The sequence below is a fragment of the Myxine glutinosa genome, chromosome 9, assembly GCF_964187855.1.
Source record: "Myxine glutinosa chromosome 9, kmMyxGlut1.1, whole genome shotgun sequence".
Classification (NCBI taxonomy): Eukaryota; Metazoa; Chordata; class Myxini; order Myxiniformes; family Myxinidae; genus Myxine; species Myxine glutinosa.
Genome location: NC_136269.1, coordinates 7652711 through 7668388, shown reverse-complemented (window position 1 = coordinate 7668388; position 15678 = coordinate 7652711). Strand labels below are relative to the sequence as shown.

Genomic DNA, 15678 nt, shown 5'->3' with positions numbered 1-15678 from the left:
GGCAAACAGGACAACTAATTGGCCCATCATCGAAGCGACAGGTAGGCTCCGCTAGTTATCTATGATATAATAAAAGAGAAAATAGATTGCAAACTGGATTGGCACTCGGTAGATTGCATACCCCCATGAGGTTGAACAGTTTATGTTGTGTATCCCACTGATAGGCCGGATCTGGATTCGGACCTGAACCAAAATCACATCGGCTTGTTCTTGTCACCTAACCAACTCATCCACATAGTTTTGTCGTAACTCGTTCACAACCTTTTGAGATATTGTGCTATGTATCGTTTTCCCCTATCTCTCAGTGGTGAAGAATCATTTTCAAAATTTTATAATCCGTATCCACATCTTCACTAAAATCTAATAATGTCGCCCTTGTCACATTACCAACTTCTCCACCAAATTTCGTCTGAATCCCTCCACAACTTTTTGAGATACTGTATCCTGTTCAAAGACAATCAGACAGGGGTGAAAACACAACCTCGGTGGCGGAGGTAAAAGATATACAGTACAGTACAATAAATAAAACTGAGGGTTTGGGTTTTTTTGGCACACCTGGTATAACAATAAGATTGAGCTTTGCAGTTTGGCAGTGACGTTTCGTGATGTGTTAAACGGGGAGAGTGAAAAACTGGTCTTTTTTGGTGTCGGATGTACACAGCAAAAGTAACTCCAAAAACTTTTGTAATGACACAAAAAAGGGAGAGCCAAGAAACCTTTATTTACAACTTTTTTTTTAAAACCCCATATTGGTATGATGTACCTAAGATCAAACTACAAAGTTCAGGGTAGTTGTTATTCCATTTATATTGTGGATTTTCTTCTACCTCCGATTTCAGGGTGTTATAACGTTAAATTACGATTAATGTATGCCTTACTCTTTCCTTTATAAATCAACCACATTTTATTTTTCTTTCATATGTAGCACATGGCTGGAGGTAGCATAATTTGCTGGGAGTTGCGGCTATGGAATTTGTAATTTGTTCAGAGTGCTGGCAATAGCTTGCCTACTCTTTGGTAATGGCACTCTGGGATCTGTAACGTGCACCTAATGTCTGCAGACGGGAGGCCCAGTATATAGCACACACGTTGCTGCCTTGCCCTGCATGTGAAACACCAGGATGATAGTTTATAGGTGGGTTGAAATTCAAACCCAGACTACATAGTTCAGAGTGGCGAGTGTGCTTACCTCTGGACTATGCTGCCAACATTTTGTAAAACTACAGACATTTACCTTCAAAAGCACTCCCCACATGAATAATTTGTAGAACTTGTCTATAGAATGACCAAAGTTGTAAACCTATGTGATAGAAAATGTTGTGCCACATACTTTAAAGTAATATAACCTTGCAAACTCGTCTTTGTTTCTCCTTTAATCCACTAGACCGCATTTGCAGCAAATTAAAAGGCAGTGTCATTCTCCAGCTGAGCAAGTTCTACCCAGTTCACCAATGGAAGGAAAGGTACGGCGTGGCCGGCCTCCCGGCTCTGGCAGGAAAGCTTTGCAGTGTAAACCAATCAAGGAGAAGAAGAGGTCTAAAGAGCCCAACTCCATATTAAGTGATGATTCTCTGGAGAAACGGCATCGAAGGAAAGGTGTGATGATGTGACTATTTCTTTGTCATCTTTATGTTATACACTTCTTACTGAACAAATGTTTTTGATAACTGTGGATAATGACACTTAATGTCACCATCGCTGCTGAATGAGGGGCAAAGATAATATCTGCTCGACATTGTCACATTACGTGGTGAGGAATGGGTCCACTCTTATGTGACATCAATTGTGATTTCTTCAGCCACTGTGTATTCTCTTCTGTTTAACATGTTATTTCACCTTTGGACAGTATTCTAATTTGCTCTCCAGCACATCTTGTATCGAGGCTTGCAGGAAAGCAGTTGCTACAAAGCAAAATCCTTTCTCGACCAAGTAGACAAATCCCATTGCTGACAGCCTGAAGCCTATTTACATAATTTCATCCTACTTGCAGCTGGAATGATTGATTCGGTGAGAGCCGATTGGTTGTTCATCCATTTAGAAGTCATTGGGATTTCATTATTTATATGTTTACCGCAATCGAAACATGGTACATGATTGGCAGACGCGGTAGTATGCGTTCTTTCTGCGCTGTCGCTGATGATCCGCCAATAAACGTTGAGATTGGTACAACGGCTGATAATGGTGCCCAGCGTTGGGGTTTTCAGACACGTGCTATTTATAAATGCTTGCATCTGTGGAGAAACTCAGACAGTGTTTGAAACAGTGAAAGGCTTGCCTTGTGTTGCTTTTTTGGTTGCTTTATGCTGCCTTCTTTGACTAGAAAGACCAAGTGTTGATTTAATAATATATTAAATGTCTCAGCTGGAATAAATTATGAGCTGGGAGCTGATTGGTTGTTCCTCCAATTATGGTGAAAGACGTGATTGGCGTTTTAGTGTTCATATATATATGTATGAATGAATGATCGTTTTAAGGCCATTTTCCCCGCTAGAGCGGGGGTTAGCCTTGCGGGCCCCATGACAATCATGGTTCCCTGTTTGAGGCAATGTTTTTATGGCCGGATGCCCTTCCTGACGCCAACCCTTGGTCACGCTCTTACGATGCGCAGGGTTCATATTGTCACGCAACTGCGATTATCATCAGAGTTGCGGAGGCTGATTATGAGGCTTTAAACTCCCGAGGCGAAAACTCGATAGCGGATTCCAATCAAAGCGCGCAGGATGGAGGGAAACGACGAGAACCCCGCAGTCTTAGCTATGAAAATCAAACACCCAGGAAAACTGCGTTCAGATATATACAGAAAATAATATAAGGATTTATTAAATAAAAGCAAGGCAGGAAAAAAACACGCGCCGGTAAATCTAATATCCTAAATCGGGACGTCCCCACACGACTGATATCAAACACAAAACGAGGGAGATGAATTACGAAAAGAACACGTCACGTCGTTCAAAATGTACGTGGATGCGGGCTTATCTGGTCTTTCGTCGTCTTTGTGGCTGCCGTCCAACACCGCTCCTTCCGGCCCGATCGCACACCACGAGGTCCCTCGCTCCAAGTCCCACAAGGCCGAGCACCACGCACCAAAAGCACCACGCGCCGTCAATCTCCAACGCGAGCACAAACTCCAGAACCAAGAGGAATGGCGAAAAGGGGGAGAGAGAGCGCAGGTGCGACTGCACGCTATGGTTCAAAATCCAAGTTCGCTTTCTCCAGACTCTTCCGAACTGAACTGGGCTGAACTCACACCGGGACTGAACTTAGTTCAGCGCACCTCCGAACTGCACTGCACTCGACTCGACTCGACTCCCTCACTCAACTGCACTCGGTTCAGCTCTCACTCCGGACTCCACTCAACTGTCCTGCACTGCCGAAAATGGCATCCGACCCTCGATGATATCTCTGGCCGATCACGTCACATTGGCGCACTGCTCTGCCAATAAGAGCCTCCCATGACTCGCCGGCTCATCCAGGTCACGCCCTCTGCGTCACTGCCGGTCTCTCTACTCCTGCTTCTTCTTCATAGCACGTGCTATCCGAGGTTGGTAGGCCTTGCGGAGGTGTAAATGGTGGCGGCCGATTGTGGCGGTGTTTTTGGCCTGGTTTCCTGTCCGTTTGTTCCGAAGTCATTGTCAGGGAAAGGAATTATTTAATGTTGCGCTAGGGACCTAACTAAGTGTTTATGTGGTTTGCAGTGCCACAATGGACAAGGTTTTGATGACCAGGTGAGACTCACAGGGACGTTATCTTTTAATCACTATCTAACAATCACACGAATCTCCTGGTAGATCCACAATTATACATCTTATCCCGACAAACGCCTAAACATAAAGAACTTATTACATGTAGAGTCCCTATCATGACAGTCGAATACCTACCTATACAGATCTACCTAGCTCTAGATTTTGCTTTACCCCCAGAAATAACACAGTCCCCCTCCCCCCCCCCCCCACACCCCCCCTTCCCCCCCCGGAACCGTTTACCCCCCCCCCCCCCCCCCCCCAAGGTTCACTGCAGGCGCTACCATTCCAGCCTTAACACTTACTGTCACACACTTAATTAACCTATGAAATAAATCGGGAAGGGCTGTGGGAAGTGAGTCGGACTACCTACCTACACTTCCTTAACATGCTAAACCCCTTAACCATGCAAGTATGTACATTTTCTTCATTGTTCCTGCGGAGGGAGGAAACAAACAACACTCAAAACTAACGTAACCACAAAACTTAACCTTAACCAGAAAAATTCCAAAACTCTACCCTTTGTACATACCCCTGTCTACAGACTGCGTCCCCCGGTGGATGCCACAAGACACAACCTTACCTGCGGGGCCATCCCCAATGCACCCCCCTAAATTTCCACGGGCCCTGTCCAGATTTCCACTGGCCCTGCTCACCTTCACTCCTTCATTCCTCTTTTCTCCCGCCTCTGGAACAAACTCCCTCACTCTCTTCAATCCCACTCCTCCCTCCAGGTCTTTAAAACGGCTGTTCACCACCATCTCTTATCTTCCCCAATCCAAAACCTTGATCTTTTCTACCCCCGCTGATTTCACCCCAAATCCACTTTTTTGAGGTGACTTTTGTCTTCTTTCCTGGAAGTCCTTGGTGTCCTTGCGTTTTATACCTATCCTGCCTCCCCCCAGGCCCTCTCCCTCCTAAACATCTCTGGATGTCCCTGCTCTCAAATGTTGTGTTTGTGTGCTTCCTCCCCTTCTCTCCCCATCTTGTCGACCGCTCCCCTTTTTATATACTTTGTTTGCTTGTTTGTTTGATTTGTTTGTTTGATAAATGTTAGCTCTTTCACGAGCCTCGACTCTGTATACAAAAAAAGAAAAAAAAAAGAAAAGATGTTACAGGTGAGTGACATGGCTCGGTAGATTTCGCCCACATTCGTACAACACAAACCCCTTAACCACTCATTCTCATTCCAAGACTCCTCACTACCGCATTTCAAATGTCAACAAAGCACTTATTTCAATACACCCACCCTGCGGGACCATGGCATTGATGTCATATCATGTGTGCATTCCTCAACTAGGCAGCGGTGAGGTACCGTACAAAAAGATGGTGGGAGCGCTTCAGGCTGTGGTGCCCACAGTCCCAAAAACAAGTCAACAGACTTACAAGTTCATTCCCCCCCCTTTACCTCTTGGCCCCGTGACAACCCAACAGCCCCTTTCCGCCTTTACCTCGCCGGTGAGGGTCTCCACACACACCATGCTCCCTTGCCTCCTGCTTCCGCGCAGCAACACGGGTCACCGGGGGACTTCCTCACCCCGCGGCGCCCAACCGGACCCTCCACCGACGATATCCAATTTCCAGTTACCACCGGCTGCCAGGGGTAATTGCTGCAGAGGGTGGCCGCAGGCATCGCTCCTCAAAGCTTGATGCATACCTGCGGACACTCACCTTCCCCACCCACAAGACCCCAAAACACACTTCCTCCCCTGCTGCCATTCAATTCTCCACACAACTCAGCACAATTCCATAGATTGTGTAAAAGGTGTTACAAGGCTTGCCATGGCCTGCTACATGTGAAATCCCCCAGTTCACATTTAAACCATTACACATTTCCAAAAGCACAATAATCACCCCTCATTATCTCCAATAATCATCACTCCCTCTCCAGTTTCCACTCTCACGACCACATCAAAACACATAACCACAACACAAAAACATACACCACCCACAAGACACTGTGTGGCCCCCATTCCAACCCCTCACCAACCATGTCATCACTCTCACCCACCTCCCAACTCCAAATTACATGTCCCTCAAAATTTCCACAAGCAAGTCCTGGAGCCTGGGACAGTACATCTCTAACACTCACCTCAAGTGCAGGTAATTACCAGTTGGTCAGGTCCAAAGCGCAATCCACCCTTCACAATCCCAAAATTTCACATCGGGCCTACCAAATACTTTCAAATTTCTCTTTTGTCCCCACTATACTGGCAGGTATGTGGATCCGCATCCAACGGTGATCATCACTACACAACTACCTGTGGCCAGGACAGCTCTGCACCTCTACCGTGCAAGGGTCATTGGGACAAGGTGAGCAGTCAAAACGCCAACACGGCCCATGAGTGTCCACAAGGGTGCGACCCACCATCCATCCTTTGGCCCCCCTGCGAGGAACACAGCTGCACCAGCCCCAGCTGGCCAATGTGGTGAGCACTTGCTGCCACAGCACACACTACCGCACACACAACCTCGGCCCTGGGGGCACGGTGGCAGTGCGTGGCATCCCTACAGCCACGTCCCCTGCACCTCCCCATCATCCCCGAGTCCGACTACACACACAACCTCGGCCCTGGGGGGCACGGTCGCAGTGCGTGGCATCCCTACAGCCACGTCCCCTGCACCTGCACATCATCCCCCAGTCCGACCACAGAACTGCAGCCCCCCCAGTGCTCACCCACACTTGACCACACCAAGGTCCAGTCGACAGCCATGCTCCACCAGGAGACTCACCCAGAAGACATGGTCCACACCCCTCGGACACGCACAGCACCACGTTGACCCTCAACTACACTACATCCCCATAACCCCGCGTCCCAAATATCAGCACTGTTGCCCCCGCAACCAGTTGAAAGCTGTGTATTGCTACCCTATTAATTTCATCACAGCCTCCAACACTTTGGTCTAACACACCTGGATCAATAATGGCGTCACTAAACAGTGTCCACCATTTCTCTTCACAAAATTCACCCTTAAATTTGCATCTAATCCACAGATTACCCATGCCCAACATTCGTCACATTTTACTAACCTCACCAAAGAAAGATGCTTTGCCATACACATGCCAGCCGAGCATGGCCCATATGCTCGGCTCGCTACACATCTCCCGATTCATCAACCCCATGGCTCTCTTCCCAACCCGAGAGTCCATAAATAATAACGGAGCATCTGTGGAAGGTCACTCTCACCCTCATGTTCCACAGATGCCCCAATGGTTGTCCGGCAGGCTGTCTCATTCCTGTCCATTCGGTTCGACCCACGTCCATAGACCAACCACCATGCCAGGTCACCACATGCTGGTTGTCCAGAAGTCTCAGGGAGAGGGTGCCAGGTCGCATGCCCGGGTGGTCACTACATCAAGCCCAAGCTGGCCGTCCGTGGTGCCACCACCAAACCGCGACCCAAAACACCTCCCCCTAGTGGTCCTCAATAAATGCCAACCCAAGCTTCAGAGACCACCTCGGACCCCCCTTGGAGGTCTTAACCCCCACCAGGATCCGGTGGCACTGCCGGCCCGCGACACTAGCTCGGACGGCGCCCCGACGGACAAGGGACGCCACACTCCGCCAGACCCCCCGTGGGGCCCAGGTCGTACCTCGACACCCAAGGCTGGACCCCACATCCAAATCTCGCCAGCATAGCCCCCCAGCTGGCTGGCATCCCCAAATTTACAAAGGGGCAACTTTTCTCCGAGGCCATCCCCCATGACCTCTCCATGTCTAAATCCCGCAGCCCGGGGACCAATCCCAACCATGGCTGCCCCAAATCAATTTCCCATTTTAATTTAATTTCAAATTTTCTTTTAGAAATTTTGATTTCCCATCCCAAACCGCAGCTGCAGGTAACAACTCCTATCACAAGTTGTTCTGCCCCTCCCTGCAGCTGGTCCAAATTCCCTATGGGGACCAAATCATCAGAGGCTCGATCTCCCGATTCTCCAATGTCCGAATCCAGCCCGGAGTCAACACACTCCCCCAACTGGTTGTCCAATTTCGGAGCCTCCTGTTCCCAATTGTTGTGCACAGTGAGGGTGCCCACGGTCACCACAACCACCTCCTCGGACCGACTCACCTCATCCCCCAGACTCCTTTGGGCCTGAACAAGCTCTACCTCCATGGGTCTATCCCAAATCCCCAGCCACTGAATCAAATCATCCTCATCATCATCATCATTACAAATCATTTCTGGCCCCGCCAGGTCTTCATCATTATCCCCAATAAATACCCGGTCCGGCTCCATTGCACGGACCCCCAAAAACTCTACCCCCTCTTGCTCCGCACCACCGCCCTGGTGCTGCACCAATTCCAATTCATCCCCCTGTTGAGGTGTTGTGACATCCACACGGTCCCGATAAACAACCAGGCCAGAATGTGGGAAACATTCCCCATTACAACTCTCACATTCCAAATTTCCTTCCCCATTCACCTGTGGGCACTCCCCGCTCACTTGTGGACACTCCACGTTTACCTGCAGGCATTCCCCATCTACCTGTACACATTCCCCATCCAACTGTGGACATTCCCCATCCACCTGTACACATTCCCCATCTACCTGTACACCTGCAGTCTCTCCATCTACCTGTGGACATTCCCCGCTCACCTGTACACTTGCCACAATTGCCATTCTCGGTGCAAATCCCAATTTGTCTTCCCCCCTTTCAGATTGAATTCCTGCCACCTTTGGCTTCTCCTGTGCCCCGGCGGCACCATTCGTTCGTCCTTCCTTAAATTTACTCGTTTGTTCCTTCAAACTGTCACTAATTCCCTTCATTCCTTCCCTACATTCATTCCCCTGCGACTCCATTTTGCTTTCCATTTCTCCCATCTCTTTACTCAATCCCCCAATTTGATTTCCCATCCCTTCAATTTTATTACTCTTGAGCATCCATTTTATTTTCCAACCCTCCAATTTTATCATTTATTCCCCGAATTTCTGCAAGGTTTCGCTCACCCTGTGCGTTCATGTCTCCCATCTGCTTTCCCATTCGCTCACTGTTCTTTTCCATCATTTGTTCCATTTTTCTTAGCAATTGACCCAACATCTGGTCGGTTGTCAGGGCTGCTCCTACTGCTCCCGACTCCCCGGTAGGGGAGGGGGGTAAGTTGGTACTCAGGACGGGGGAGGTTCCAAGACTCTCCTCTAATTCAAATCCCCCTATTTCCGCCTCACTCCCTACGCTGACGGAGGCCTCGCTGCGTACCTCCATTTCATCAATCTCCGACATCCGCCTTCCGGAAGATTGTTTCCCGCGCGCGTATTTATTTTAATTCCAGAAACACAATTTAAATTTAACAAAGACACGATATCGTGCTCAGTATGCCCAATTGATTATTAAATGTCTCCGCCTCGCCTATAAAAAATTTGTGTTCGAACGTCGGGCGCAATGTACGACCGACTGTGTCGATGTCTCGCCACGGACAAAAAAATTGTCCGGCAGGTTCGAATCCTACACTCCTGACACCAAATGTCACGCAACTGCGATTATCATCAGTTGCGGAGGCTGATTACGAGGCTTTAAACTCCCGAGGCGAAAACTCAATAGCGGATTCCAATCAAAGCGCGCAGGATGGAGGGAAACGACGAGAACCCCGCAGTCTTAGCTATGAAAATCAAACACGCAGGAAAACTGCGTTCAGATATATACAGAAAATAATATAAGGATTTATTAAATAAAAGCAAGACAGGAAAAAAACACGCGCCGGTAAATCTAATATCCTAAATCGGGACGTCCCCACACGACTGATATCAAACACAAAACGAGGGAGATGAATTACGAAAAGAACACGTCACGTCGTTCAAAATGTACGCGGATGCGGGCTTATCTGGTCTTTCGTCGTCTTTGTGGCTGCCGCCCAACACCGCTCCTTCCGGCCCGATCGCACACCACGAGGTCCCTCGCTCCAAGTCCCACAAGGCCGAGCACCACACACCAAAAGCACCACGCGTCGTCGATCTCCAACGCGAGCACAAACTCCAGAACCAAGAGGAATGGCGAAAAGGGGGAGAGAGCGCAGGTGCGACTGCACGCTATGGTTCAAATCCGAGTTCGCTTTCTCCAGACTCTTCCGAACTGAACTGGGCCGAACTCACACCGGGACTGAACTTAGTTCAGCGCACCTCCGAACTGCACTGCACTGCACTCGACACGACTTCCTCACTCAACTGCACTCGGTTCAGCTCTCACTCCGGACTCCACTCAACTGTCCTGCACTGCCGAAAATGGCGTCCGACCCTCGATGATATCTCCGGCCGATCACGTCACATTGGCGCACTGCTCTGCCAATAAGAGCCTCCCACGACTCGCCGGCTCATCCAGGTCACGCCCTCTACATCACTGCCGGTCTCTCTACTCCTGCTTCTTCTTCATAGCATGTGCTATCCAAGGATGGTAGGCCTTGCGGAGGTGTAAATGGTGGCGGCCGATTGAGGCGGTGTTTTTGGCCTGGTTTCCTGTGCGTTTGTTCCGAAGTCATTGTCAGGGAAAGGAATTATTTAATGTTGCGCTAGGGACCTAACTAAGTGTTTATGTGGTTTGCAGTGCCATAATGGACAAGGTTTTGATGACCAGGTGAGACTCACAGGGGCGTTATCTTTTAATCCCTATCTAACTATCACACGAATCTCCTGGTAGATCCACAATTATACATCTTATCCCGACAAACGCCTAAACATAAAGAACTTATTACATGCAGAGTCCCTATCACGACAGTCGAATACCTACCTATACAGATCTACCTAGGTCTAGATTTTGCTTTACCCCAGACATAACAATATGTATATGAACACTAAAAGCCTTGGCAGCCTCGGCAATGGTACTTTAACGGTTAAGGTGGTTGAATAGGATCTTGGGTCCTGTCAACTTTGCCTGTCATCCTTCCGAGGTCGGCAAAATAAGTACCGGCTTGCTGGGGATAAACCAGTCGAGTATCCTGTGTCATATTGGCAACCCATCCAGGACTGCAACTTCCAGCTAATAAAATTGCCTCAGCAGCCTTTTGTGATTAACAGAAGATTTAAGAAGAAGGATTTAATTTAATTTTAAATTTAATTTAATTAAAGAAGAATTTAATTTAATAATGATCAACAACAATTAGCCTGGTGTTGGCTTAGCGGTTAGGGTGCCGGCTTGGGATCCTAGGATCCTGGGTTTGAATCCCGGTCGATCGCTGAATTAACGCCAGGGGGGTTGACTCAGCCTGTCATCCTTCCAAGGTCGGCAAATTGAGTACCAGTTTGCTGGGATGAATGATCACGGTGTGTACCCCGATTTAGAATAGGTACACCGTATCCCTGCGCATAGTAAGAGCGCGACCAAGGGTTGGCGTCAGGAAGGGCATCCGGCCATAAAAACATTGCCTCAAACAGGGAACCATAATTGTCATGGGGCCCGCAAGGCTAACCCCCGCTCTAGCGGGGAAAATGGCCTTAAAACGATCATTCATTCGTTCATTCATTCATTCAATGATCAACAACAATAAATATATATTTATTTTATTATACATTTAAGTGGAGTGTTGGCCATGAACACCTTGTGTCTCACCAGCACTAACTAACACAGGGTACCTCCCGAATACTAGTTGTACATACTCCCTTATGGGACGGCCTACCAATTCATCTCCTGGGGGGGAAACAATGACACACTAATGACAGCCACAGAGCCAGAAACACATCCGTGGATTGATTCCTTTCCACAAGGGACGGTGAACTAGAGATTGGCCAATACAAGGCTTGTAACACCTATGCAGTGTGATTGATGCTGCGGTTCGCAGTGTACTAAAGTCAGAGTTAGATCCAGGAATTTAAGTAGTCTTTATTTGGAAAATAAAATAGACTATGCTGAGCATCGAGAGGTGGTCGGCAATAAAGCTGGAGTCCAAGGGCCGTCCAGCGCCCTGGAAGCTCTGTAATCCTGGATGCTCTCAGAATAGCTTCCTATAAATAAACTTGTGTGATATTTTCAACTCTCAGTCCACATGGGTCGTTAGTTGTATATCCAAGGAACTGACTTTAAGAAAAGTAAGTCTTTAAACAGATACAAACTGGTACTGAGTCATTAAAATTTTCTGCAATCGAAGCAAACAATTTGCCACACGTTTCATTTGAACATGTCAAAGTCCATCTATCCAGACATGAAGAAGATGGCTAAGCCTGTCCATTCATTGTCTGATGATCTACAATCTGTATGTAACACAACTGTGATTGGTTTTACATATTCACCTGAAACGCTGCATTTGAAAATGGAAAATTTTCTCATTACATAATATGCTGCGAACGAATAATTTCCCTAATTCTTGCAAACACAAAAATTATTCACATTGAAAGATCTGCAAGGTTCTATGTCTGTGATGGGGGTTGGTGTTCATCAATCAACAATATCCCGTTCCCGAAATAAAGCTGGCGTCTACGGACAGGTGGCAAGAAAGAAGCCATTTCTGAAAAAGACACATCTAAAAGCTTGTATGGAGTTTGCGAAAAAGTATCCTCATGATACTGCAGGCTTGTGGAGTGAAGTTTTGTGTTCAGACCAGACAAAGATTGAACTTTTTGATCTAAATTCAAAGTGTTATGTCGAGAGCAAGCCTTACACCACACATCATCCGGTCAACAGCATCCTTACTGTCAAACATGGTGGTGGCAGCATCATGTTATGGTGCTGCTTTTCATCAGCAAGGACTGGCAAGCTTGTCAGGATAGAAGGGATATTGGATGGTGCAAAATACAGGAGAATCTTTGATGAAAACCTGCTTGTTGAGCTAGCCATGATTCTGAAACTAGGTAGGCGATTCACATTTCAGCAGGACAATGATCCAAAGCACAAAGCTATAGCCACACTGAAGTTGCTGAATAAGAATAAAATGATTATTCTTGAGTGGTCAAGTCCAAGTCCTGACTTGAACACATTTGAGCATTTATGGCGAGACTTGAAGATTGTAGTCCATCGACAATCCCCATCAAACTTGGCAGAACGAGAGCAACTTTCACGTTAATAATGGGCAAATATTTCACCATCTCACTGCAAAGCTGGTAGAGACCAACCCAAATAGATTCATAGCAGTCATTGCTGCAAAAGGTGCTTCCACCAAGTACTGACCAAAGGGGCTGAATAATTTTTGTAACCAGTGAATTTTGATTTGGACATGATTTTTGCAGGTATTCCTGGCAGGTTACCTACTTCAACTATAACAGTGTTTAGTTTGATCTCTTCATTTATAAATAAAAAACTTCATCCTACTTCACTTACCTAAAAGATCCGAATGGTGTCAGCCAAATGTATGCTGTTGAGCACGTACACTGGTCTTATAACAAACTTTGTATTGGTTGAGCTGAGAATTTGGCAAGACGATTCCGGATTCCGGCACCATTGGTCTTTTTATGAGGACCCGGTTCAATAATCTTGAGCTTTTTTCTATGATGTGTAAAAACGATGATTTTAATAGCTGATTATATGCTTTGTTAAGTTGAACACTAGGTGTGACGGAGCCAGAATAAAGAGCGAATAAGAAAACAGAACTGCAGCACTCATGAACCGCACATGCATGTTCTTTCACTTGGTCATTTGTCCACATACCCACACGGCCATAGGTGACAAAGAAGAAACTTGGCGGCGCAGCTCGACCAGACATTCTGGTGTGCACGAACTGAGCACATGTGAAAAGCTTGCCGTCGAGCTGGTACGACATGAAGACAGCTGGCCCTTTCTTCGCCCTGTGCTGAGGAGCCATGTACGCTAAGTCGATGATTTATCTGTAGTTGTGAATATTTCATTGATGTGTTTGCTCAAGTCAGGTCCATCCATATTATCTTGATTGGGTGTCATCCTCAGGTGCCAGACTACTACGACATCATTAAACAGCCCATCGCGCTCAACATGATTCGTGAGAAACTCAACAGTTGCCACTATCAGTCCGCATGTAAGTTTAATGCCTATGAATATATGCGACTGCTTTGTTAACTCAACTGGACTATGTCCAGCTGAGTGTTTTGTCGACACCCAGTGTCTGTCGTCTGTAAACAATTCAACGTCTACGCTCTAAAAGTCACAAATATTGATCAAATGTGATGAAACTTGTTATGCAGCATCTTTAAGACATAAACTAGTTTGGGATTGCATTTGGGCGTTGCACGCCCCCAAAATGGGCGCGGCAGGGCGGCCATATTGAAAAATCAAATTTTTGTCAATCTGGTACTTCCTAATGTAGCTGGAAGGCTGAAACTTGGTGTGTAGACAGTATGTAACAAACCTCAACACATATATTATGGGTTTTAACGATGTCCGAAAAATGACCTCGTCGTGACCTATGACATGACTTGACCCATAAACATCAGTTTGGACGACGTCCAAGCTCTAAGTCACAAAGACTGATCAAATTTGATGGTGTGTGTGTGTGTGTGTGTGTGTGTGTGTGTGTGTGTGTGTGTGTGTGTGTGTGTGTGTGTGTGTGTGTGTGTGTGTGTGTGTGTGTGTGTGTGTGTGTGTGTGTGTGTGTGTGTGTGTGTGTGTGTGTGTGTGTGTGTGTGTGTGTGTGTGTGTGTGTGTGTGTGTGTGTGTGTGTGTGTGTGTGTGTCTTTTGTGTGTCTTTTTTGTTTTTTTAACCCTGGTGAACACATCTATTGAAATGTTCAACGTATCTTGATTCAATACCATACATGTATATTGTTTGACCAAGTCTTTCTAAATAAATTCAAGTCTGAAATCTGAGAAAAGTAATTGTAGTTTTACTTTTCATGCCTCACTTAAAACTCAATTTTTTCTAGTTTCCTGTTTAAACATGAGATACCTTCAACGTTACTGTACCTCTTTAGCACATATAAACTCTATAGTTTGTGGTTCTATTAAGCATATTCTAACCATATTGATAGAGACCAGTTGAGTTCAGGTTCCCTGGAACCTCTAGTTTTGAATACGAGATACTTATTACTTCAACTCTAAACCAAGGCGTTTTTACCCATCTGTCCTTCTAGCCGAGTTTGTGCGGGATATTGAGCTCATGTTCTCGAACTGCTTTGCATACAATGCAATGCAAATGGCAGAAGCACAGGCTGGCAAACGCCTTCAGACCTACTTCCATGAGCGTGTGAGCCCCCTGGGTCTGCTCTGCCGTCCTCCCACATCGTCGCCCGCGGTGCCGGATATCTCGAATGATGACTGTCCCTCTTCCCAGTCGAAGTGCTCCCGACAATGAGCTCATGACCAAGACGCTCGGCACTGTTCACCGAGCCTTTGAAGATCCCCGTTTGTGTCAGAGGCAGAAGCCATGCTCCTGCCATCGCAGCACGACCTCCTTGTTGCACACTACGGTTTTAACTGTGTAGAATAATCTGTTGTAAGCGATGTACATTTTAAGTATGGGAATGAAATCACTCTTCCAACAATTCCTGATATTTAGGGGGAAAATGTTTTTTCCCAATCAACCAGGTGTGTGTTTTGTGCGATTGCTGATTGGGAGAGGGGGGGGTGAGGGAGTGGACAGTGCTTACCTTTTTCTAAAATATATGGAAACATTGAAGCCATACACATTTTCTCAGAATGGCGCTTTTTACCAAACAAAAGATGTACTGTTCTTCTTTTTTTTGTTGTTGGTGGTGTTGTTATTTATTATTTTTTGTTAAAATTTTCTTCCAAGGAAAGAGTTTATTTTGTACTCGTTGCTTATGGACACATGCAGATGACGGGTTCAGAAATGGGAATGCGATTGTAGACTCTGTGCCGGCCGGTGTGTTGGAGGAAGGAGGGGAAAAGTTGGCTGTATACAGGAGGGTAAACTATTAACGCATCCAATGAATTGAAAGTTATTTTCTAATGAAGACCTTTTCTTCACTTTGGTTTGGTATGTCAGCAAAGCCCCACCATGTTTAATGTGCAGGTTATCATCAATGGTCACCATTTTCTGCTTGTGGATGTTTGCTCAGAGCTAATTAAAAGGTTTTTGTTTTGTTT

The 15678-nt window shown here is 46.5% G+C and overlaps 1 protein-coding gene across 4 annotated transcripts in view; it reads left to right on the top strand.

Annotated features, from left to right (window-relative positions):
• BAZ1A (bromodomain adjacent to zinc finger domain 1A) overlaps nt 1-15678 on the top strand; it is a 233782-nt gene extending 218104 nt beyond the window's left edge. For all 4 annotated transcript variants that reach the window (XM_078784087.1, XM_078784085.1, XM_078784086.1 and 1 more), the window contains 4 exons: nt 1385-1596; nt 13323-13462; nt 13564-13651; nt 14703-15678. In XM_078784087.1, coding sequence (XP_078640213.1) covers nt 1385-1596; nt 13323-13462; nt 13564-13651; nt 14703-14923 — 661 coding nt within the window. In that variant the 3' untranslated portion in view covers nt 14924-15678. The remainder of the gene's footprint in view (nt 1-1384; nt 1597-13322; nt 13463-13563; nt 13652-14702) is intronic.